Consider the following 23,569-nt stretch of genomic DNA (forward strand, 5'->3'; position numbering starts at 1 on the left):
CCTTTGCACCAGCTTGAGGCTCTGGTCCTTCCCATTACGGGAGAAATCCCTCACAGAAGGGACGGCAGATGGGAGCAGCTCAGGTTTCCCGGGTGTCACACGCTCCACCTGCTTTTTTAAAACACTCAAGTGTCATCCCTGGTCTTAGGAAAACAGGGGGAGATTATCCTGTTGGTGCTGGGAGGGTGGAATCCCCCTCCAGAAAGGGATAAATCACCTCCTTTAGACTCCTGAGGGTGTTAGCACAAGGCTGGAAAACTTCCTTGCAGATCTGCCTGACAAAGCATCTCCACTGAGAGCAGCCTCAAGTGGGAACAGCTCCTTGGGATGGAGTGCCCTGAGTGGGACATTTCCTCCCTCTCTGCTTCTCACCAGGCTTGCTGTTCCCAGGACTGCTGTTTGACCCCAAGAAATCAGAGTGGAGACTGGAAAAACAGTAAATAAACCGTGCTGGGTCCTCCTTGCTCTGTCCCACGTGGATTTGAGGCCAAGATGATGGTGTACAAAATGATCAGACCGAAGCTGCCTCATCCCTGCTCTCTGCAGAGGTGAAGAGCTGCCTTCAGTTGCTAGGACAAGGCAGCCCAGATGCTGAGATATGCTCATAAATAAATAAAGCTCCCTGTTTAGTGCTGTTAGAATTGCAGCCTACCTGGCTCTTCCCTTTAAATAATTCAGAGGAAGGAGCAGCCAGGGAGCTCTGAGAGATTCCCTGTGCAGGGATGGATGGTGAGGATGTGGTGTGGGAGGGATCATGGGGCAACCTGAGAGCGAGGGAGGGTTTTTTTCTTGCATGAGATGCCTGGTGAAGTATGAACTGATTGTCCCTGTGGGTGATGGGCTGTGGCAGTGGCTGGCTCTGCCTGTGTCCCATTTGCAGGGAGCTCTGTGACATCCAGAAAGCCAAAATGTTTTGTAAATCAAGGGGGTACTTTGCATCACATGTCAAGCAGCATCATGTGCTGGAAGTCCTGCCCTCCAGAGGAGCAGCTCACTCTAAACTCCACAACAAATTGCTTGGTCTTTTCTTCCCTTTTCGGCTCTAAAACAAACACATCACATCGATCCCACTTCCCTTCCCTCCTTTGATCTCTGAAAGCGATGCTGTGGAGTGCTGTGGGGTTTGCTTGTGAAGGAATCTGCTTTGGGAGCTTTATTATCTCTTAAGAGCCTGTTGCAGCTCTGTTTGATGGCACTGGGGGCTTTTGCTTTTCATCTGGGGCTCACAGCAGCCCAGGCACGGCCCTTGAGGATGGACGGATCAGCAGGTGGTTTTACATGGTGGCCAAGGAAAAAAAGCTGGTGCTTAGCTAAAGATATGAAATAAGAGACATTTTCAAATGAATTTTAATAAACCAGGATCTCTGCAGACCTGTTGGGTTTCAGTGGAGTCAAAGTACTCCTTTACTGTTGGGCATTCCCAGCTATACTGAGCTCTTACACATGAAGTTGCAATGTGCCTGGAGGTCTTTAACACTTTTCCAGGGAATTTTTAGATCTTTTGACTGACAACATTTTTACACATTTTAATAAAAAAAAAAAAAAAATCTCAGAGAAAAAAGAAAAATATATATATTTTTTTTTTCAATCAGAGATTGGTCCCAAACCAGTTTTTTTGTTGTTGGGGAGCTCATGGCTGGGGAAGGTGCAGCACCTTCACCCACCTGGATGGAGATGCTGCTCCCTGCATGGCTGGGGCCAAGGGTGTGATACATTCTCGGTGAAACCCCTGTGCTTGTGAGAAAAACTGGGTTAAGAGATCTCCCAGTTGGCTTTTCTTTGTGCTGCCTTGATAGGGATCTGGTGGGGTGGGAGTGAGAGCAGAGCTCTCCACCACATCAAATCCATGTCTGCAGCCAGCTCAGGTGTGTTCAGTGAGAAAAAAATAACCTAAATTGATCTATAAGGGAGCTTAAGTCAAAAGTAAGGAGACATTTGAAATAGTGGCTCTTGGTAGAGCTAAGTTAAATTGTGTTGTTGCACTTAGAACTCCTGGGGAAGAGCAAAGGATGAACAAAGGAAAAACCCAAGGCTTTGTCCCAAAAGCTGCCCTTCAGCTCCAGATTTTGGATGGTTCATTTAGTAACCCTCACCCTGGTGTGACTTCTCCCTCTAATTGCATTCTGTGAGTCCTTATTTAGCCATTAGCTGCTGCTGCAGGGACACAGGTTATTAATTCCTCCCCTGCCCTGACTTTCACTCACCGGTGGTCAAGGTGAAGCTGGGAGGGCCAGGGAGCTGCATCCCCATGAAACTGATTAGAAAATATTTTTCTCCCTTTTCTGCCTCCTTGTCTTGTTGGGTTGTGTCACAAGAGCCAATTACAACTCAAGCCCAGATTTATGGCTAGAGATGTGCCCATGTGATTTTAATATTCTTTATGGCTCTTTTATTCCTTTCTCTCTGGTGTGGTGAGCGCTGGGGAAGGAAATATCCAAGATTAAGAACAGAAGATGCACGTAAAAGAAAGAGGTTGTGCCTTGTGGTGGATTTCTTTTTATTGTTGATGTAACAAGTGATGTTTAAAGTGTTTAAACCTCTGAGTTCTGCCTTCTTGCCAGAGCTTTGCATCCCTTGGCTTTCTCCCTCTCATGTTGCCACTTTGCACATGGAGGTGTGTTGGAGTCAGAGGCACAGAAAATATTACCTTATCTGTGCTGACAGGCTCTGATTGTTAAGAGAACACTGAGTTTAACTTAAAACCACGGGGAAAGCTTCTAGAACTAAGTGGAGAAACTGGGAATGTGAGTGTGTAAGTTAGATAGAATTATATTAAATCACTGGATGGGAAAGAGTTTAGGGTTTAAGCTATATTAGTGAATAAGAGACAACATGGAGGATTTAGGGCATTGTCCTTTTCTCCTTCTCCTTCTCCTTCTCCTTCTCCTTCTTCTTCTGGGGTTTTTGGGTGATATTAAGGGGTTAGATGAAAGAATCCACATTGCAGGACACAGGTGTCAGGTTATGGGGTTATTAATGAAAATAAGTTACTTGGCATTTCATTATTGGATGGGTTGACACTTAAAAGACCTTGAAGAGATACTTCTCCAGCCATTTTGTACCTTGTTACCCTAGTGTTACATAGTTCCTTGTACTCTGTAAATATATAATATAGATAAGGAAAAATAAACATCCTAAGCCCAAATACGCAAACAGCTTCTCTCTCATCAATCTTGGTCCTGGGGAAAAGATCTGAACCACCAGTGTTGCCCCAACAGACGTGGCTGGACACACCTGAGGTGCTCCTTGTTGCAAAGGCAAAGTTGAGATAGCTGGAATTGTGCTGCTCCATGGCTGGGGTCACCATAGCTCTTTCCCCTCCTGGACTCTGCCCAGGGTTTTAATTGAACTCGCTGCAGCTCTCAGCACTATTTCAAAATGCTTGGGCTAGAGCTGTTCACTGAAGGAAGGCTGAGGTGTAGCCCAGGAGAGAAAGCAAATTAATGCCAGTGAAAGGATCCAAAAATACCAAATTTGGGGGCTAAGCAGGCCACATATTAAATCTTCCAGGAGAAGCAATCTATCATGGGCAGGGAGGGCGGGAGGAAAGAGGAAGAAATTGCTCTTGAGGGCAGTTAGAGGTTCACATGGAGCCAGCTTTGCAACTCCACAGCATCCCATCCCTGTGGAGCCCCACCTGCCTTCTCCAGGATGTCCAGGAGGGATGGGCAGAGCTGTCCTGCTGCCACCTCTCCATGTCCCTGGGCTGGGGCTGGAGCAGGGCTGGCTGTGCCCGTGGGGATGCCCAGCCCCAGCAGAGCCACAGCCCAGCCTGGCCCTGTGCCACCAATAATACGTGGGGTTTAATTAAAACAGTATTTTTCATCTCCCCCATAGATTATTTGGTTATTGCTTCAGAATGAGCCAAGGAATTCTTGTATTCCCCCCAGTCCCTTCCTCACTCCTTTAATCTGCTTTCACCCCTCCTTTCTTTCTGCCCTTTTGGTGTCCTTTGCCTCTTCTCCAGGGGTTTAACTTTTTTCAGCTGTCACAGAGTTGTTCAGATGAGGAAGGCTGGGGTTCATAAGGACTCATTAATTCCAGTGGGATTGCTGGGAGGTGCCAGTGGGAAGCAGTGCAGAGTGCCCAGCCCTGCCTGGCTGAGCAGGGAAGGAGCTCACAGGTAGAAAGGCTCCATCACTGCAGGAGGAGATGTTTTTCTATCCCAACAAATCCAGCACCAGGCTGGAATTCAGATTCCTGAGTTGTTTGTGCAGTACCAGCTCAGCAGGAAGGGCTCAGCCACGGGGGCTCTGAGGGGCTGTCAGACCATGCAGCTTCTCATATTGGTGCCCAAGTGCTGCCCTGTGTGCTCAGCCAGCCTCCCCACCTGGATTCTTGTCTTGCCCTGCCAGCTCTGCCCTCGGGAAGCAGCAGAGATCGTGCCATTCCAGAACAAAAATGGATTTACAGTGAATATCTTGTGCTGCTCAGGGCTGGGCTGACTTCAGGGGCTCTGCTGTGAGGGGTGAGGCACCAACATAACCCTGTCATTCCTTTCCTTCCCAGGCCCTTCCCTTCAGAGGAGACCACGGAAAATGATGATGACGTGTACCGGAGCTTGGAGGAGCTGGCGGAGTGAGTGGCCTCACCTTCTCCTGGGAGGGGAAAAGCTGCCGTGGGTTTCCAGCAAAGGCAGATAAAGTTTGACAGCAGGGCTGGGAGAGCCAGGACAGCTGCTTTGATCCTTTGGCCAGGAGATTTTTGTGCTCTGACAAAAGTCCATCTTTTTCTCATGTAAAACCCTGGGAGGTGTCACTTCTAATCAGGTTGAGTTGATGAGTGGCTGGATGGGGGGTGAAAGGGGCCAAGCACAGGGGATCCCCTCCTCCTCCTAAATCCCAAAATCCTGGGACATAATTCATCTTCTGAGGTGATCCAAGCTGGCTCTGGGCATGAGGTGCCCATTGTGAACAGAGCTGCTTCCCCCCATGGCATTTTTTGGGATCTGGCACATGGAGCTGCATCCCCCATGTCTGATTTTGGACCATACCAGCAGGCCCTGGGGCAATCAGAGAACAGTTCGAGTTAAAAAGGACTTTAAAGACCATTTCATTCCACCCCTTTGCAATGTGCAGGGACACTTTTGACTATCCCACGTTGCTCCAAGCCCATCCAAGCTGGCCTTGGACACTTCCAGGATTCTGGCAGCCACGTCCTGCCGTGACACCCACCCTGCTTGTCCGTGGTGGGACGTGGGGTGATGCTGCTGCTGTCTCTGTCTGTGTTTATCTGGTTTTTCTGCCTGTGGTGATGATGGAAAAGGCTTTTAAAATCAACCTTGAACTACAACACACACGGTGAAGTGCAGGCACTATTGGAATTCAATGGCAGCATTCCCATCAATCCAGGGTTTTGCTTATGAAATGCAGTCTGCTACATACAGAGGGATGGACTGCATGAGTGGGTATGTGGCTTTATGCAGTTAAATATTATTGTTCCACAACATAAATAATAAGACTCCTTAATCCAATGAGTTCCTTATGGCTTCAGTTATTACACAAGTAAATCATAAATTACCAGCAGAAGGAATGGAGTACCCTGGAATTCCCTGCTTGCTGTTGGCTCCCAGCAGCTGCAGCTTAATAAAATTTTAACTAAGAAAGGGATCCTTTCAAGAATAGCATTTTTTGTGCCCCCTCTCCAAAAGTTCTCAAAATCCCTTTAGTATTGGGGTTTAAAATTCCTGTTTCTCACACACAGGTGTGGTTTTAATTGGAGAGGGGTTTGTGTGGGGGCTCTCACGAGAGTGCTGGTGAGGATGGCAGTGCTGGCCTAGGCCATCAGAAAACCTGGAGGTTTATTTCAACTGATTTCCCTGTTCCGTCCCAGATATCCAACATTTAACTTTCCCTGTTTTCCCATTCTCTGTAAAATCCTCTTTTTTACACCTGATTTAGGACTGGTGAGGGAAAGGCACGTTGAAATCAGCAGGGATTGCACAAATTCCTCCAGCCAGGCCTGCCCTCCCAGTGCACGGAAACACGGCCTACAAAACGGTGTCAGAATTCACCCATAGCTCTAAAATCCCCCAAAACACCCTGGAGAACCCCTCAGCATGAGTCCTGCTGCTTCTGCTGCCCTTCCTCCCATGGACCAGGGAATTCTGTCTGGAAATGTGCCAGTCCCAGTGGTGTGCCCCGGGCCCTGCTGCCAGGCACTGGCAGCCTGTGGCACTAATGAGAAAGCTCTTTCTTATCTCCTGCCCTCTCCAAACAGCTCAACAAGGGCAGCATTCACTGCTGGGAATGATTCAGTCCATCCAGCATCTCTGCCTTTAACATTGCTGATGATCCAGCAGCCTCGGCAAGAGGTGGCTGCAGCCAAAATGCTTTTTTGGAGGCAAGGAAGTGATTTCCACAGCAGGCAGGGAGGGAAATGACCCAGCGTGTGGAAGGAGCTGCTCCAGCCCTGCCTGTAAAACCTGCGGGGATTTGTCACCTCAAGGTGCCACTCTGCTGTCCCCACAGGCCTCAGAGGGACAAGGGTGGGTGTGGAGGGACAATCCTGGTGGGCTCTGTGCCACCAGTTCACCCTGGGAGGGAGGAATCCCTCAAAAGGAGCTTTCTTTGGGTATTGTGCTGTTGGAGAAAGAGCTCAGGATAAACACTGAGTTTTTTGGGGGCTGGTAAATGAGGTTTTTTTTGGAGACTGTCAGAATGCTTCGTTCCAACTGCAGGTACTTAAGTGGAGCAGTTTGGTGTCCCCAGGTTGAGATTTTGAATTCCTGTGCTGCAGAGCCTTTAAAATGTGAACATATTTGTGAAGGAGGTGTTGATTTCGGGGGCAGAAGGAACCAGGCTTTGTCCCTGTTGTCCCCATGATGTTCTAAAGAGTGAAAACCTTTATCCTGGGAACTCTTTCAGCACAGAGGAGCTGTGGGACAAAAACCAGTGCCAGGGCTGGACAGGGGATGCAGGAAGAAGCTGGGTGTGCAATCATGGGGTGCTGGTGTGTTTAAAGGATGTTTAAGCCTTGATGACCCCATTGTGATTTCACCTTTGGGATGTTGTAGGGATTAATTCCAGCTCCAGACAGATCCTCAGCCAGCAGATCAAGGAACATAATTGCCTGGAAACAGCTATTTAGTTCTAAAAAGGTCTCAAACAATTGGTGCTGGAAAGGGGAAGGGAAGCTAAAAGGCTATCAGGGGAGCTGGGAAGTTCTCAAATTCCCTGTTTTCAGCCCTCTGGCCCCTCGGTTTGCTGTGTCCTGGGCCAGATGGCAGCTTGCAGCCAGCCTGGGCAGATGGCAAGGGCTGCTCGCATTGCACGTGGTGCCTGATCAATGCTGTGAGGAGCAGTAAAGGCACAATTGGCCTCTGCTGCCTGATTTATTCCAGCCTGCTCCATGCCAGACCCTGGAGCAGCCGGTTTGGGGGGAGTTTGTCCATGAAATGAGCTGGGTGTTGCAGCCAGCAGCGTGTGGGTTCATCCTCTGGAGCCTGTGCCCCCATGTCAGGGGTAGATCAGTGACCCTTGTCCTGAGGATGCTCCTGCAGATCCCCAGGGACGGGAGCTGCTGCTTCCCACATGGCTGTGGCTGCTGGGAACTGATGTCAGGAGGCAATTATCCACCTTACTGCCCTGCCAACTGCTTTTCCATCCCCCTTTATGGCTCTTTCAGCTGCTCCAAACCACCCTGGTACCTCAGAGTTATACTTAACGTTTCACCTGAATTTTCTCCGCTGCCACTTGGGCTCTCTCCAGTTATTTTGTCTCATTAAATTTATAAGAGTGATTAATCCTGGCCCTCTTTATATCCCCAGAGCCTTCTTTATGATGAACCTTCTCCACTTCATGGCACTGTCCCTCTGCAGTGACACAATTAGGTAGATTACACAGGGCAGATTTTGGGTTATTTGTTGGCTATTTGAAGAGTTCAGAGTCAGGCAGAAGTTCTGTGAATGGTTTGATGTGAAACATTTAATTTGCATAACTTTTTACCTTTGTTTTCTCTTTTTTTTTTGAGGAGTTGTAGTTGCATAAAGGACCAAATAAGTGTTTTGGGCAGAGCAGGTCCCCACCAAACCCTACGCTTGGAGAGCTTTGTCTCACAGGTTGATGTCAATATCCCCTGCTCTTGTTTTGAGCTGCAGCTCACTGAGAATTTGTCCCTGACAAATTTACTGGGATAATTGTGTATTCCCAAACTTTCCCTCCTCAAAAGGGGGGAAGGAGATCTGCTAGGCCACAGTTTCTCAAGTGATGCCTCTTATGGGCTCAGTTTCTTGCTGAAGTTTCTCCTGCTTCTCTCACTACTCTGTCACCAGCATTGCCCCCCTCACATATTCCAAAATAGTGCTGTGATCAGCAGAATTTCTCAAATGCATTAATAAAAGTAACAAGCTCAGGAGCCAAGGTGAGATGATAAGTTAGCTGCCACTTTTCTCATTATTTTTGCAGTGTTGGACAAACCAGGCACAACAGCCCCTCAAATAAATGGCCCTGTGGTGCAGGTGTCTGTCCTTCTGTGTCACTCATATTGATTTTTACACATCATATTTTTGCAGTATGATTTCTAGGATCATACTGGTGGCTGTAACTGTGAGAGGCTTTTTCTTGGGATCAGAATATTCCACTCGGAATGGGGAATGTAAGACCCAAGCAGAATAGACGGGAAAAGGATTCTGCTCTTTCCAGATGAGTGTCTCCATCCAAGTCCAATCTGAGTAATTAAAACCCTGCAAGATCTCCAGTCCTGTGGCTGCACATCTTGCACTCCCTCACCCTGAAACCTAAGCCTGCCAGATGTGCTGCAAATTTAGGGTTCTGCTTGTCCTCTCTGGCAGAATGAGGGGGCTGGTTGGAGGAACTGTATTTATAGCTGTGAGTGCAGAGGGAGAATGAGAAATTGGGGATTACTGGGACAGACTGGAGCCTCACAGCTGCTGGGCAGAGACCCTGCAAATGCATCCCAGCCTGGGCCTGTGGTGGCTCTGAAATCTTCTGGCTCTTAACTCTGGTGACAGGACTGGAAATTTGAGGCTGTCTCTTAGTTGTCTTATTTTAGCTCCTTCTGTCCCCTCCTGCTCCTTCTTTTGCTGTTCCTGGCGGTTCTGGCTCTTTCCTCAGGGTGGTTTGGACAGAGTTTTGGTGTGGTGGGTTTGTCATGAGGGTTTGTCCTTGAATTCTTGAGGCTGGTACAAACTCATCAGCTTCCCACAGCAGCTTTTATGGGTGGAGAGGCTCTTCAGTGGCCCTGAAATCCATCAGAGCTTTCCCACTTACCCCCAGTGTCATTGCAAAGATGGTGTGCAGAGTTCCTTCAGCATGGTGGATCTGCTGCATGCCATTTATCAGGCATCACAGACTGTCTGTGCCCATCATCCCTTCCAAGCCCAGCCATTCTGTGATTCCATGGACTTGCTGCTTCCCTTTCCCTCGCTCCAAGGCAGCGTCCTGGCACCAGTCCCTGTGTTCTGGGAGCTGCTCCTTGGCACGGCTCCTGCCTGACCAGGTGGGTGTTAGTGCAGAGCATGGCCAGTGAGGCAGAGCTCAGCCAAAAGCATTGTTTTTGCCTGAAATTGCCTTAGATATGAAAAGCTTTATTCATTATCAGCTTTTCTGGCTTGGCAAGATGCTGCCAGCCCAAAGCTGGTGACATCCATCCCAATAACAGTAATTGCAAATGCTGGTGTTCACTCTGAAGGGCAGCTAAAATCCCTTTCCTAACCCCAGAGCTGTCAATGAATCTCCTAATCCGAGCAGTAGATCGTGGGCTCTGATACCCACGGGTAACTCACAGACTCTGCTGCTTTTATTGAAGGAGTAAATTGGTTTTCTTTGTGAGGAACGAGGTGATCTGGCTTTCCTTGCTGAAGTTGTTCCATCTGCCCATGACATGCTTGGGATGCTGAATTTATCACCTGAATTCAGTGTGTCCTGAGGTTTTCACTGGCTAAAATCATTCCAATCCCTGTTTTAAGGCAGGGAGGCTGTGTATTTTCAACAGTGTGGGGACAGGTGAGGATCAGTGTGTGCAAAGCAGAGATGTCAACATCCGTACAGCGCCATGGGAGCTTGGCTGCTCCTGGGCTGCTCCAGGAGAGGCTGATCCTCGTGGTTTACTGCTCTCCATAAAAACTGGCAGCCTCTGGTGTTCCTCAGAGATGCACTGAGAATGTGTTTGAATAAACACCAGAATGCTGGATGACAGTGATGTTGTAATACTGCCATGTAGGGTTTAAGGAGCTCTGGTGCTTCTCCCCAGAGCTCTGGAGTGGAGGTGTCTTTCTAGGTGTCCCCAGGATGTAGAAATAGTTCCTATTTTTTTTCCCCCACTCCAGAAACTGGAACAGAGAAGGGCTTGTCAGGAAGGAGTGGAGCAGTGAGGCTCAGCCCCTCATTAGAGGAATGGGAGCTGTGAGGTGCTGTCAGGATGTGGTCCCACGTGGTGGGTGCGGCGTTTGTGCCCAAGGGCTGTTGGCATTTCTGTGGGCAAATCTGCTGGGAGACATTTCTTTCCTGGTGGTCCAGGTGGGTCCAGGCCTTGGGGCATCCAACCTTCTCCAGTCTCAGCCTGAGACTGAGCAAAACCCACCTGAGGACGTGGCTTTAGGGGTGATTGTGGTGGTGCTGGGTTCAGGTTGAAGCAGATGTTCTTGAAGGCCTCTCCCAACCCTGATGATTCTGTGAAAGCCCCTTCAGCATCACGTGCTGCCACCTGGGCTTCTCCCAGTGTCTGCCCACCATGCTCCAGAGCTCGTGGCTTCTTGGAGAGGGAGAAAAGGAGAATTTGTCCAGGCTGGGAACAGCAGCACCAGGCTGGGGACAGGCCCTGCCAGGCTCTGAGCATGTGGCACCTGCTTGTGTGGGAGAGCAGTTCCAAGTGATGCTCAGGGACACTTCAGGATGCCATCTTCTCCTCTGCACGTATCCCAAAGCAGTTCCCAAGCTCTTCCAGGGATGGGGATCCCTCACTGCAAGCAGGCCCTGCTCCATCAGCATCACCCCAGCCCTCTCTTGGTCACATCAAAGCCAGCTGAGCTCCTGCTGGTGACACCAACCCAACCACACGTTCCCAAGAGCCCTCCAGCCAGGGAAATGATGTATAGAGAGACAGCCAGCAACCCAAGAGGTGTGGGCAGGGAGATTCATCAGGAGCTGGGAGTGTCTGGCTCTGGATGAGAATATAAATATTGGTGCAGATAATAACAGCGACGCCTGGGAGGGGGAAGATGGATCACCAGCTATTAGTGGGCATTATTGCAGCAGCTGCAATGCATCACCCAGGAAGAATGGGATGGATACATCATGCCAGTGTATTTATTTAAAATCACCAAACTTTTATTAAATAAATCTGTTTGTGTAAATAGACAGGGCTGTATTTAAGCAGAGAAATAAAGCCCGGTTTTGCGGGCAGATGTTCTCTGCTGCTCCCTGATATGTAATAGAGAGATGTTGAGTGTCACACTTGGAGCACAGCTTTACACCTAAATTTATTTGTATGCAATTAATACCCCACACAGCTCGTAAAATATGCAAATGCTGTTTGATATTCCAGCATTTCACACTGTCCTGATCCTGTGGGATTCACTTCAGTGGGAGCTGTTAGCAGCCAGCACCTGTAGATCTAAGCACTGGAATTATTATTGTTAATTGGTATTTAATATGGGCTGAATTTTCAAAAGTGTTCCAAGGCTGAGGAGCCCCTGGGAGGGGTGTGAAGGCTCAGATGATAATTAATTACTGAACACCATCACCTCTAGCACAACCTGGGCACCACAGCTCTGGGATGCCTTTGAATCCTGGAAGTGCAGGGGCAGCTCAAAAGTGACGGGGCTGGTCCTCAAAATGTGGCATTTTGCTGCTTAGTTTCTCTCTGCTGTAAATGTTGTTATTGGCCTCTGCCCACTGAGCTGAGTGTCTGATGAGATTGCCTTATGGTGGCCAGGAGAGCCTCCTACTCCTCTGGGAAATCCTCTGGATTAAAAATCACCCAGCTGCCCATCAGAGCAGGGATCGGGCTCTGTGGGAGTTGGTGCCTCACTCAGATAACTGGAGATGCATTTAATGCAGAGCATTTAAAGCTGGATGGAATGCCCAGGGCTGGGTCCAGGCTTTGCTGTGGGTCCTGCACAGCCCGGGGGTATTGTTTCATCAGGACTGGGATGCTTCTCCTACTGCTCAGAGACTTTGGGTGAGTGTTTAAAATCTGCTCCTGCTTTGAGTGGATCTGGGCTCCCACAGTAGTTTGCACCCCTGGCTGGGGGAAGGGGATGGGTTTTTGGCCCAAAGGAAACTTTTCAGTGAGGAAAAGCAACATCAGATCAAGAGCAAACCCTGAGCCTTAAGCAGACCAAAATCCAACCCTTAAAGTGAATTCTCTGAGCATGAGATGAAGTCACTGATGCAAGAGCTGCTCCTGGTCCTGAAGGGGAGCTGGAGGGGAGATTGTGGGCACCTTTGGAGCAGCTGGAGCTGGAGCTGTTGGCTCTGGTGGCTCAGATGGTCCCGCTGGGTGCTTGGCTGGCAGATCCATCTCAGCTGGGCCCATTAGTGCCAAGCAAGAGCTCTGCAGGGCAGGGCTGGCAGCCCAGGGTGGTGTGTAGGGCATCGTGGGCATGCCTGGCACAGGGCACAGAGCAATCCTTGGCTGTGATCCCTGCTCGTGCTGAGCAGCGTTCCACCTTTTCCAGCCTCCAGCGAGCGGAAAGAAATGCGCAGCAGGCAGTGATCCGGGAAAAACAGAGAGCATGGATTCTCACAGAATTTTCTCATTGTGATTCTCCTTCCTCCTCAGTGCCTGCTGAAGTGATGGTGAACATCCCCTCGTTATTATCCCTTCTCCTTCTCGTTGCAGTGAGCACGATCTGGGGGAGGACATCTACGACTGCGTCCCCTGTGAGGATGAGGGTGATGATATCTACGAGGATATCATCAGAGTGGAAGTTCAGCAGCCCATGGTAACAACTCAGCTGCGTTTTTCCGGCTACACCGCGGTGGGAGGGGGAGGGAGGGGATTCCAGGAAGGAAATAACTCCCTGCCACTGGTAGGTGATGCTGCAGGGAAGGGAATTGCTTCGAGTCGCTCCTCGAAACCGAGCGCTAAGAAAGAAGAAGTGCAGGGGGATGGCACCAGCCCAGAGGGGCTCTCTGAGGAGTTTCCCAGCCCAGCCTGTCATCTGCAGGAGTTTGGGGAGGAGGAAGGGGAAGGGAGACCTAATAAGCCCTAAAAGATAAGCTAAAAATAGGACTTTGCTGCTGAGGCTGTGTCACGCCTGCTCTGTCAGCCAGAGGTGCCACCGGTATTTTTAGGTCAGGGTGACAGATCTGTGTGTGAGGGATCCAGCAGCTGTCTGTGCCTGCTGCTCCTTCCTGGACAGCTCAGAGCAGGAAGATCTTTACACTGGAGCTTTCTGGGGCAGCAGGGACCTGAGTGGTGTTAGGGACAAGCAGCTATCCCTGTTTGTCACCCCTGGAAAGCTTTTGCTGATGGAGAAGCCTGGTTGTGAGGCATGGACAGCATCGTGGAGGGACTTGTGATGTCTCCAAGGGCTCTGAAGCAAGTATCACACTCCATGGATGAGCCAGGGAGGTGCTGGTGGCTCTTGCACCCCCCAAAGGCGCCCACAGCCCTACCTGTGTCCCCAGCACTGATGTAGGGCTGGAAGGGAGCTTCTCCAGACTGTGACCTTCCAAATTTTCTCCGCTGCTCCAGTATCTGCCACCCCCAGGCTTTGTTCAGACTCTAATTACTCTCCTCTAGTTCACACAGCACACACCTCCCTGGAACAAAGCAGGATCAATGGACAAGTTCAGTGATCAATTAGATCCCTGGGGCAGGACGTGGCTGAGCCTGGGGATGCAGGGCTGCATCCATGGATGGCTGTGCTCTGATTCCTCCCCTCTCCCAGCTTGGCTGGGATTGGGACAAAGATAATAAAACCCTAATTCCATCCCTTCACACCGTGTCTGCAGCTGGAGGAGCTCCCTGCACACCAAAACCCCCTCTGGATCAAGGAGTTGGGCCCAAAATATTCCTACTGATCCTGCCAAAGTGCTTGGATCTGGAGTCAGCACAGCTCATTGCCCACCAGTGGCTTTTGCCACCAGTTGCAGAAGCCACTTGGCCCAAGAACTGCCCCTGGGGAAGGTTTTGATAGGAACTTTTTGCATAAACGGGGAAAATGGGGGAAGCTCCAGCAGCCAGGTAATATAGGATTAAGGTCAGTGGAACTGGCAGTTTTTCACTGTCATCTCCACACCATTTTATGTTTTCTGCTGAGCAGTGTTGGAGTTGAGAGCTGCCCTTTCCCTTCCCTGAGCAAAAGAGTCTATTTTTAATATATCTGCCAAAAACCTGAACTTTCTGGGTAACATTTGTTGCAACAGCAAGTGTGTGATGCTAATGGCTTCTTGTATTTCTGCATGCTTCAGATTAGATACATGCAGGTAAGATGAATTGATTAAAATCTGGGGTTTCAAGCACCTGGCAGCTCCCAGCTGTGAGTTGTGAGGGGCTGGACAGAGGGGCTCTGTTCCTGTGCATGATCCATAAAACCCCATCACTGAACTCCCTCCCAAATTCAGATTCTGCCCTGCCAAGTGCAGCAGCTCCCAGCACGTGGTCCCAGCTTTACAGAGCAGAAGTGATTCCCAAGAGCTGGGGCTTTGGAAAAAGCACATTTTATCGGATTTTACTTAAAATCATCAGAACTGGCAACCCTGGCCAGGGATTTCTATAAATCTAACATATTATTTGTGACCCACTCAGAATCTGTTGTGTCATCTTAAGCAAGAGCAACAAAAAAATTTAAAAAGGGAAAAATCAGCCTTTATCTCTTATTATTATTCTTCAAGTGAGTGTCTTTGGAGGTGTGGCTGTAACAAATGCAAAAAATGCAGTGTTTCCCATGTTGAAACATATTTAATAACACAGCCAGGGTTCCTCCTTATATTTTTGGATAAAAATAGCTCCCTTTAGCATAAGGCAGTAGTGGTTCTCTCCTGGCTTTCCAAACTTGTGCTGGGTTGCTGTAAGTGAGGACTGAACTGGAGCCCCACCAGGTTGCTGGACCACCCTTAGAACCACCTGACCAGGCCTTATTTTTCCTTTCCCTAGAAAATGGGAATGACAGAAGATGACAAAAGGAATTGTTGCTTGCTAGAAATCCAAGAAACTGAGGCCAAATACTACAAAACACTTGAAGATATAGAAAAGGTGAGAACTGAGCCCTGTTTTCCCCAGCAGCGCTGGATCCCACATGAATTGTGCTGGGCTGGTTTTTGCTCCCTGGGCTGGCAGATGTGAGGAGGCAGGATGGAGGAAGACAGGAGAGGAGGGGGATCCACAAAACCCAGGCTGACAAGCACAAATGTGCAGCCTGAAAGAGCCAAAAGCAGCATCTTCTTTTTCTGATTGCTGTAGATTAGAACCAGGCTGAAAATCCTCCTGCTGTGTCCCCCTGTCCTGGGGTGAGAATCTCCCACTCCTCGCTCAGCCAGGCCGGGTTTGCTGATAAGAGCCATGTTTGCAGATATCTCTTATCACTCTGATTGCCACCGAATAATTCCTTTATTCCAAGTGCTGAAGCAATGCTGACTTGCCATTGAAGCTAATTGGATTAAAAGGAACATTCTGCTGCCTAAATTTGCGGGGTTTTAATTGGATTTGATGAATTATTGTGGTGCCTTCCTTTTGGAAACAAATAAAAGAGAACACCTCAGCGAGCCAGTGGAGTCGTGGATGGAGGCTGGAGGTGATTCCTGCTCCGAGGAAAGCAGCAGGAGGGAAGAACAATAATGAAAATCAAGCTGCCATTTCTGATCACCCTTGATGCTTTTGTTTCCTCCCCTTCTGCCATTCTTTCCCTCTGTCTGCTGAAGCTGTGAGCAAAACTGGATAAATGGAAGAATGTTTCCCATTTTCCGGGAAAATGTCCCAATATATTTGTCATTTATGTTTCCAAGGAACCCTCGTTCCTTGGAAACAGCCACAGCCCTCTGGTTCAGTAGAAAGGAAGAGTTAAATTATTGCTTTCATATCAATTAAAGCTTGCAAAGGCTTTGCAGGTCCTGGTGGTGTTGATGGGTGGGAGTTCCCCCTCTTGGGTGTGTTGTATTTGGGGTTTTTTTGGAGTCCCAAGTCAGATAGATGTTCCTGTTAATATGAATTTGTACAGAAAGGCATTGCCCATGTAATCACATTATCACTGCCTTCTCAAGGGCAAAATTCCAGGGAGATCAAGAGCTGGGAAGATGCTTCAGTGCAGCCAAAGAGAGGTGAAGGAGCTGAGTGCATTTCACCCCCCTGCAGCAGGTTTAGCAGGGGAGGGGGCTGTGGGCACCCATAGGTGGGGGTCTTGCACCTTCCCACCCCTGGAAATGCTGTGGGAGCTCAGGGATGAGGCATTCACAGGAATTCCTGCCTCCCACTTCTATCCCTGGTCATCCTCTGCATGTGCTTAAACTCATTAAAACCTGCCCAAGTAAACTCAACTGGCGAAGCAGAAAATATAAATCACTTGCACAACCTCGTTCTCTCCTCTCCAGTGCCTCAATCCCATTTCCATTTCTCTCCTGCAGAACTATATGAACCCTCTGAGACTGGTACTGACTCCCCAGGACATGGAAGCTATTTTTATCAATTTGGAGGTAACATCGTGGGCATTGTGCCTTTAATCTTTGTTCTTTTCACAGCAGCTCAGCCCTCTCCCTGCTTAGGAGGAGGTTTTCTGATTTCCTGTTAGATTTGTGCATTCACTTGGAGAGCTTCAGCCTTTCATGTGCTGTGGAGCTTAAACTAGTTTAGGAGACATTCTTTAACACTCAGTTTTAAAGGTGAGGAATATGTGAAATCTAGGTAAGAAAACAGTTCTGTCTAGTGGATGTTTCAGGGCTGGGCCTCTGGATTTTAGCTGATTTAGATGATTTGGATGATGAAGGGATTTATTTCTACTCTGGTTTGCAAGGGTCTAGGTCAAAACCTGTCATCTCCTCCACTCCTTCCATCCCATCTCCTCCTCCCTCCCCATCCTGGGCATTTCTCACAGTTTAACCTCAGATGGAACTACACCCCTGTCCTCCAGACCAGTCAGGGCTGCATCCCACTAGAACAACTTCCTTTAAAAACACCGAAAAGAGGGAAAAGCCCTGCCTGATGAAGGAGTGAAGGTGCATTTCTTTAGGCTCTGTTTGCCCACCTGCTTTGAATGTGTTTAAAATATTGACTGTTGCTTGGTTTTAGGACCTAATTAAAGTGCACTTCAGTTTCCTGAGAGCCATCGATGTCTCGATGATGTCTGGAGGGAGCAGCCTGGCAAAAGTGTTCCTGGAATTCAAAGAGAGGTAAAGGAATTCTGGGCTTCAGGCAGCTCCAGTTTCAACAGATTTGGGTTAATATTTTTGGAGATTTAAACAGAGTTTTTGTTACTCTCTGCCTTTCCACTCTCTACTACTGCCTGAAAGGAGGTTGGAGCCAGGTGGGGATCTGTCTTTTCTCCCAAATAACAACAGGAAAAGAGGAAATGGCCTCAAGTTCCACCAGGGGAGGTTTAGAATGGATATTAGTGAAAATTTCTTCACTGGAAGGGTTGTCAAGCACTGAAACAGGCTGTCCAGGGAAGTGCTGGGGTCACAGCTCCTGGAAGTGTCCAAAAATCGTGTGGCTGTGGTGCTCAGGGACATGGTTTAGTGGAAGTGCTGGGTTAATGGCTGGACTCAGAGGTCTTTTCCCACCTTAATGATTCTGTGTTTCCAGAAATGCCTTTGACAGAAGCCCAGGTTTGATTCCTCCACAGCAAAATGCTCTCAGGCAGCTGCACCATCACTCAGTGCTGACATGAAGCAGCCAAATCCAGCCACAGCTGCCAGGCCAGGCAGGGCAGGGGCTGCCTGTGACCCACCAGGCTCAGTGGGGTGGCTCCCTTGGGTCCTGGCTCCTGCAAGCCCCTGGCTGCACCTGGATTCTCCTTGAGCTCAGCTTCCCGTGGGAGACTGAATATCCAATGTGTTTGTGGGGGACACACGTGAGGGGATGAAGATGGGAACGTTTGTGTTGTGGTGAGCTGGAATGGAGTAAAGCCTCAGTGCCCTTCAGGGCTGTGATGTGGTGACTCCTGTGCAGGGGAAATTCGGCCCTGCTTAGATCAAAGTGATTCCTCACTCTCAAAGAATCTCATATTTGGCACAGAGCTCATCCTGCACCTTGTGCACGATGAATAAATGTAAAAGTTTCTTTCATAAACAGAATCAATCCTGAGTTTTGGCAGCTGCAAGCAGGAGCACCCCAGCGCACAGAGATAAGGTTGATAAAAGCCTTTAATATCCTTAGTACTAATCAAAGGGTGATTTCATTGTGGAATGGTGCCAGGCTGTTATTTCACTGTGATTAAACCAGTGTCTAGACACAGAAATGCCATTCAGAAGTCAATAACTCCAGAAATACCATCTGCATTAATAACACACCGTGAGGTCACATCTTCCATCATTCATGGGGCCTCTTGTTACAAAGGGCATTTATTTTCTGGATTAAATTAAAAAAAAAAATATTCCAAAGAAGAATGCAAATAATTTCAAAATCCTCATCAAACTCACTTAGGTGATTCTGATCTCCTAATTCCTGGCTCAGCTCCATGCATGCCAGTGCCATCCCTGGGGCAGAGCTGGGGACACAGGGAGCAGGGAGGGGACAGGGGAGGAGTTCTGAAGGTGACACTGACAGGGAGATGCTGTGGCTGTGCAGGAGCACGAGGCTTGGTTTTGAGTCATTAAATCAATGTTTTCTTCTGTTAATGTGCTGGTGGGAGCTGGCAGAATGCTTGGAGCTGGTGAGTTCCGTGCGGATGGGTGAACCAGCTGACCCCTTTCCTAAGGGAGCTTGCAAACAACTTCCCTTGGAAAGATGTGAGGGAAGGAGCCAAACCAGCTGTGAGGTGGAGATGGTGGATCTGAAGCTCTCTTCAGTCTGTGGGGATTTTGGGGACATCAGTGCTGTAGGAAACTGCTGCTCAAGGAGGGTTTTGCCTTGGAGAAGTCCCTAAAACCAGATTGTTTGGGATGAAGGGTTTGGAGCAAACTGATGTAAATAGGCAGAGTCCTTTCCTATATCAGGAATTCCACATTTTACATCAAGGGAATTCCAGTACAGGAGGAGGAGAAAGTGAACTCGCTGGGAAGACAGGGTTGCCCCACCAAGAGAGGAGCATGGACCTCCAAGAGTCCCTGCTTGGGACCTTCCTCCATCAAATCTATCCATGACAAATAATTCCTGCTTCCCTCCACAGACCTGGAGACATTCTGGCAAAATGATTCATTGCTCCTTGGCTTTGCAGGGGCCTTTTTTAAGGAAATAGTTTGTAAATCTCTTTCTCTGGAAGCCAGAGGTTTGAATTTATGCTCCTGAAGCCTTTTTGAAGCTCTCCCCGTGCTGGCAAGGTAGATATTATTGTGCCTGTGCAGAAGTTGTCAGGGGGAAAAGGTAGAAGAATAATCTCTATTGGCTGTGGCTCTGCTGGGGCTGTGGCTCTATAAATCTCTTTATTCCCTTCCCTATGGTGTGTGAATGTCCCATATTTATGGAGCAGCGCTGGGTCAGTGGTTCCCAGGTCATCTCCATCGAGAGATGAGGCCTCCAAATAATGGATGGGTTGGAGTTTGTGATGGAAGATGTGTCTTATCAGCAGCAGAATAGTTAATGGCCAGGAAGGGGGAGAAAACCCAAACCTGTCAGGCAGGATTAATGAGGGAAGTGAGGGAAGTGAGGGAAAAGGGGGAATCCATGACAAAACTGCCCTCTTTTGTCAGTGTTTAAATTTATAACCCAGGGTGTCCATACAGAGCTTCACTGTGTTTCCAAAAGCTCTGACAACATTCTTTTCCCAATTAATCTTGATCTCTAGGTCCCTGTGGCTCTTTCAAGAAGGAATGATTCTAAAATGTGACATAGATTCATCACAGAATCACTGAATGGTTCGGGTTGGAAGGGAACTTAAAATTCATCCCATTTGGCAGGGACACCTTCCACTATCTCAGGTTGCTCCAAGTCCCATCCAGCCTGGCCTTGGATACTTCCAGGGTCTGCCACAAATTCTCTGGACAACTTCTGACAGTTCCTCACCACCCTCAAAAGGAAAAATTTCATCCTGATATCTCATCTAACCCTCCAACAACAGGCTCTTCTGCTTCTGCCACCCAGCCCCTTCTGCTCATCAGGAGCTGAATCACCTCCATGTGCCCTGGAAACTTCTAAATGTTAAAATATTGAAAATTTAAATGTCAAGAAGCCACACAGTCAACGAGTGTTTATACTTTGCTAAGCAGTTAAGTGGGGGAATCGCTGTTTGCCTCGTCCTTTTGCTGTACACACATTTATATATCTTTTATAACCGCTTGTAACTGCCAGCCTTTCCAGTTAAATCTGTGATTTCCCCCTCTCCAGGCTGCTGATTTATGGCAAGTACTGCAGCCACATGGAATATGCCCAGAACACCCTGAACCACCTCCTGGCCAGCCGGGAGGACGTGCGGCAGAAGGTGGAGGTGAGCGGGCAGGGGCTGGGTGCTGCCCCCCACCCCCTTGTCACAGCTTTGGGAAGGACTTGCTGCTGCTGGGAATGGTGTCTGGGGAATGTTTGATTTAGCAGAAGAGAAGAAGGGTGTGACTGTGTCTGTGCTGCCACAGAGGGAGCAAAGCTGGAGTTGTCCTGTCCTGATCCCTTGTTTTCCCCTTATCTCCTCACCAGACCTATGCTCTGTCCTTCCTACCCGAGTTTATCCATGTTAAAACAAACCAGTGGCTTTATTTGAGTGGGACTGGCTGGGACAAGTTCTTTGAGTTGTGCAGGCCCTGAGCATCCCCAAAGCATCCCCACCTGCTTTTCCAAAGCCACCAGCAGCATTGGGGACCGTCAGAGGCAGTCCCAGGTCTCCAGGCAAACACCAGAATTCCTGCCCTGGCCTCCTCAGTGTGAATAGGGGCTGATCCAGATATTAAGGGAATCAAAGGAGCCCCGGAAGGGATGCATTGTTTGAGCTGCTGTTTTTACCCAGCTCTAATTCCTGCTCTGCTCTTGATGGTAATGGGAATTTGCCGGGCTGTCTGCACACGTTAGCTCTCCTTCCACAAACGCGCTTTGATTCCCTGTGCAAACCCAATTCAGGGATAAAACTGCACTTAGGAATTGTTTAAAATGTGCTCTCTGGGTCTCACATCAAGGCTGGAGCATCCTGTTGCTGTCTGTCCCTCCCTTGTGGCAGCCCAGGTCACACAGGGGGCTCAGCCAGCCTCACATCACTGAAATGGGTCTGGGCGAACGGAGCGCTGGCAAAACTTCCTGAGACCACAATTAGCTCATCTTAATGACTTAATGCTCATCAGCGACTCCAGAGCCACAGGCTGCGTGCTCAGAGCCAGCCCCTCACAAATCAGCTGCCTTAGCTTGGCCCAGCCAGGAGGTGGCTGAGGCAAATGGGTTTCATTTGACATTGTCCCAGCTCTGAGAGCATTCCTGCTCTAATGAGCAGCATCTCATTAGGCTGGAGCAGCTCATTTGCATGGCAGTGGCTGTAATTTAGGGTAAATTAGCCCCTGGGATTAATTCCTTGATAAACCTCTGTGGTGGGAGCCCAGCCCTGGCTGGGCAGCTGCAAGGAGCTAAGTCTGTGGGCATCAGAACTGAGTTTACAGAAGTCAAACAAACACTCTCAAGACTTTGGAGACTTCTTTTAGGTGGGAAGCTGTTCTTTTCTCACTGCTGATTTATTGATCTCCTTCCTAGGAATGCACACTGAAGGTCCAGGATGGGAAATTCAAATTGCAAGATCTGCTGGTGGTTCCAATGCAAAGAGTTTTGAAGTATCATCTCCTGCTAAAAGTAAGTTTTCCAGCACTGGCACTTCTCTCTCTGCTGTAGCATCTTTCACCTCTGTCAGTGGAGGGTGAATCATTGCCAAATGCAGAGCAAGAGTTGGGATATTTATTCCCCTTCAAATAAAATAATTACTAGAGCTACTTAATACAACATAATATTTGTGCTGTCTCCTAAAGTACGGTGACCCAGGGTAATTCTGCACTTGCCAGCCATGAGAAGCACTTAATGAATATAAAATAAGCTTGCATATAATCTGATTATGTGTGAAATTCCTCCCATCAACTCTGTGTAACAGATCTCTCAAGCACTAGCCCTTGGTGTGTTCCCTGTCCTGCAGCCACAGCTGCCTGCCCTGCCTGGGCATCCCTGCATCCCTGCATCCCTGCATCCCTGCCACCTCCCTGGCATCCCTGCATCCCTGCATCCCTGCATCCCTGCCACCTCCCTGGCATCCCTGCATCCCTGCATCCCTGCCACCTCCCTGGCATCCCTGCATCCCTGCATCCCTGCATCCCTGCCACCTCCCTGGCATCCCTGCATCCCTGCATCCCTGCCACCTCCCTGGCATCCCTGGCATCCCTGCATCCCTGCATCCCTGCCACCTCCCTGGCATCCCTGCATCCTTGCACCCCTGCCCCCTCCCTGGCATCCCTGCACCCCTGCATCCCTCCCTCCCTGCATCCCTGCATCCCTGCCACCTCCCTGGCATCCCTGCATCCCTGCATCCCTGCCACCTCCCTGGCATCCCTGCATCCCTGCATCCCTGCCACCTCCCTGGCATCCCTGCATCCCTGCATCCCTGCCACCTCCCAGGCATCCCTGCCACCTCCCTGGCATCCCTGGCATCCCTGCATCCCTGCATCCCTGCATCCCTGCCACCTCCCAGGTATCCCTGCCACCTCCCCGGTATCCCTGCCACCTCCCAGGTATCCCTGCCACCTCCCTGGCATCCCTGGCATCCCTGGCATCCCTGCATCCCTGCATCCCTGCCACCTCCCTGGCATCCCTGCATCCCTGCATCCCTGCCACCTCCCTGGCATCCCTGCATCCCTGCATCCCTGCATCCCTGCATCCCTGCCACCTCCCAGGCATCCCTGCCACCTCCCTGGCATCCCTGGCATCCCTGCATCCCTGCATCCCTGCATCCCTGCCACCTCCCAGGTATCCCTGCCACCTCCCAGGTATCCCTGCCACCTCCCTGGCATCCCTGGCATCCCTGGCATCCCTGCATCCCTGCATCCCTGCCACCTCCCAGGCATCCCTGCCACCTCCCAGGCATCCCTGCCACCTCCCTGGCATCCCTGCTGTCACCCTTGGAATGCCTGCAGCCACCCTGACATCCCTGTCACCACCCTGCCAACACTCAGGCAGACCCTGTCTAGTGCAGGCAGGGTCTGGGCATCTTTCCTAGCACATCCAGACTCTTTATTTATATTAATTTCTACTTTTTCAGGAGCTGCTCAGCCATTCCTCAGACCGGCCAGAGAAGCAGCAGCTGAAGGAGGCTCTGGAGGCGATGCAGGTACAGGAGGTTGAGAGTGGGGTGTGATGGGTTTGGGGTGCAGCAGAGCTCAGGATCCCTCTGTTCTGTGAAAAACAAAACTTTGGATGGAAAAGCCATCCAGGAACAGCCTGAGGGAAGGCAAGGTCTGCTCCTTTTGGCCATGCCTGTGTGTACTGGTTGCCATTTGGTGTGATGGCCTCACAGCAGATCCTTGTCACTGCTGTCCCCCTCCAAGGCAGCGGGGGCAGCTGG

The 23,569-nt window shown here is 49.6% G+C and overlaps 1 protein-coding gene across 1 annotated transcript in view; it reads left to right on the forward strand.

Annotated features, from left to right (window-relative positions):
* The window catches only part of VAV2 (vav guanine nucleotide exchange factor 2), a 122,679-nt gene that overhangs the window by 83,103 nt on the left and 16,007 nt on the right, over positions 1-23,569 (forward strand). The window contains exons 4-11 of the mRNA XM_005529215.3: positions 4,510-4,578; positions 12,805-12,907; positions 15,067-15,165; positions 16,530-16,598; positions 17,191-17,291; positions 20,383-20,482; positions 21,721-21,816; positions 23,267-23,335. Coding sequence (XP_005529272.1) covers positions 4,510-4,578; positions 12,805-12,907; positions 15,067-15,165; positions 16,530-16,598; positions 17,191-17,291; positions 20,383-20,482; positions 21,721-21,816; positions 23,267-23,335 — 706 coding nt within the window. The remainder of the gene's footprint in view (positions 1-4,509; positions 4,579-12,804; positions 12,908-15,066; positions 15,166-16,529; positions 16,599-17,190; positions 17,292-20,382; positions 20,483-21,720; positions 21,817-23,266; positions 23,336-23,569) is intronic.

Source organism: Pseudopodoces humilis, chromosome 22 (genome assembly GCF_049639895.1).
Source record: "Pseudopodoces humilis isolate 2021_Gansu_Grassland_sample_001 chromosome 22, ASM4963989v1, whole genome shotgun sequence".
Classification (NCBI taxonomy): domain Eukaryota; kingdom Metazoa; phylum Chordata; class Aves; order Passeriformes; family Paridae; genus Pseudopodoces; species Pseudopodoces humilis.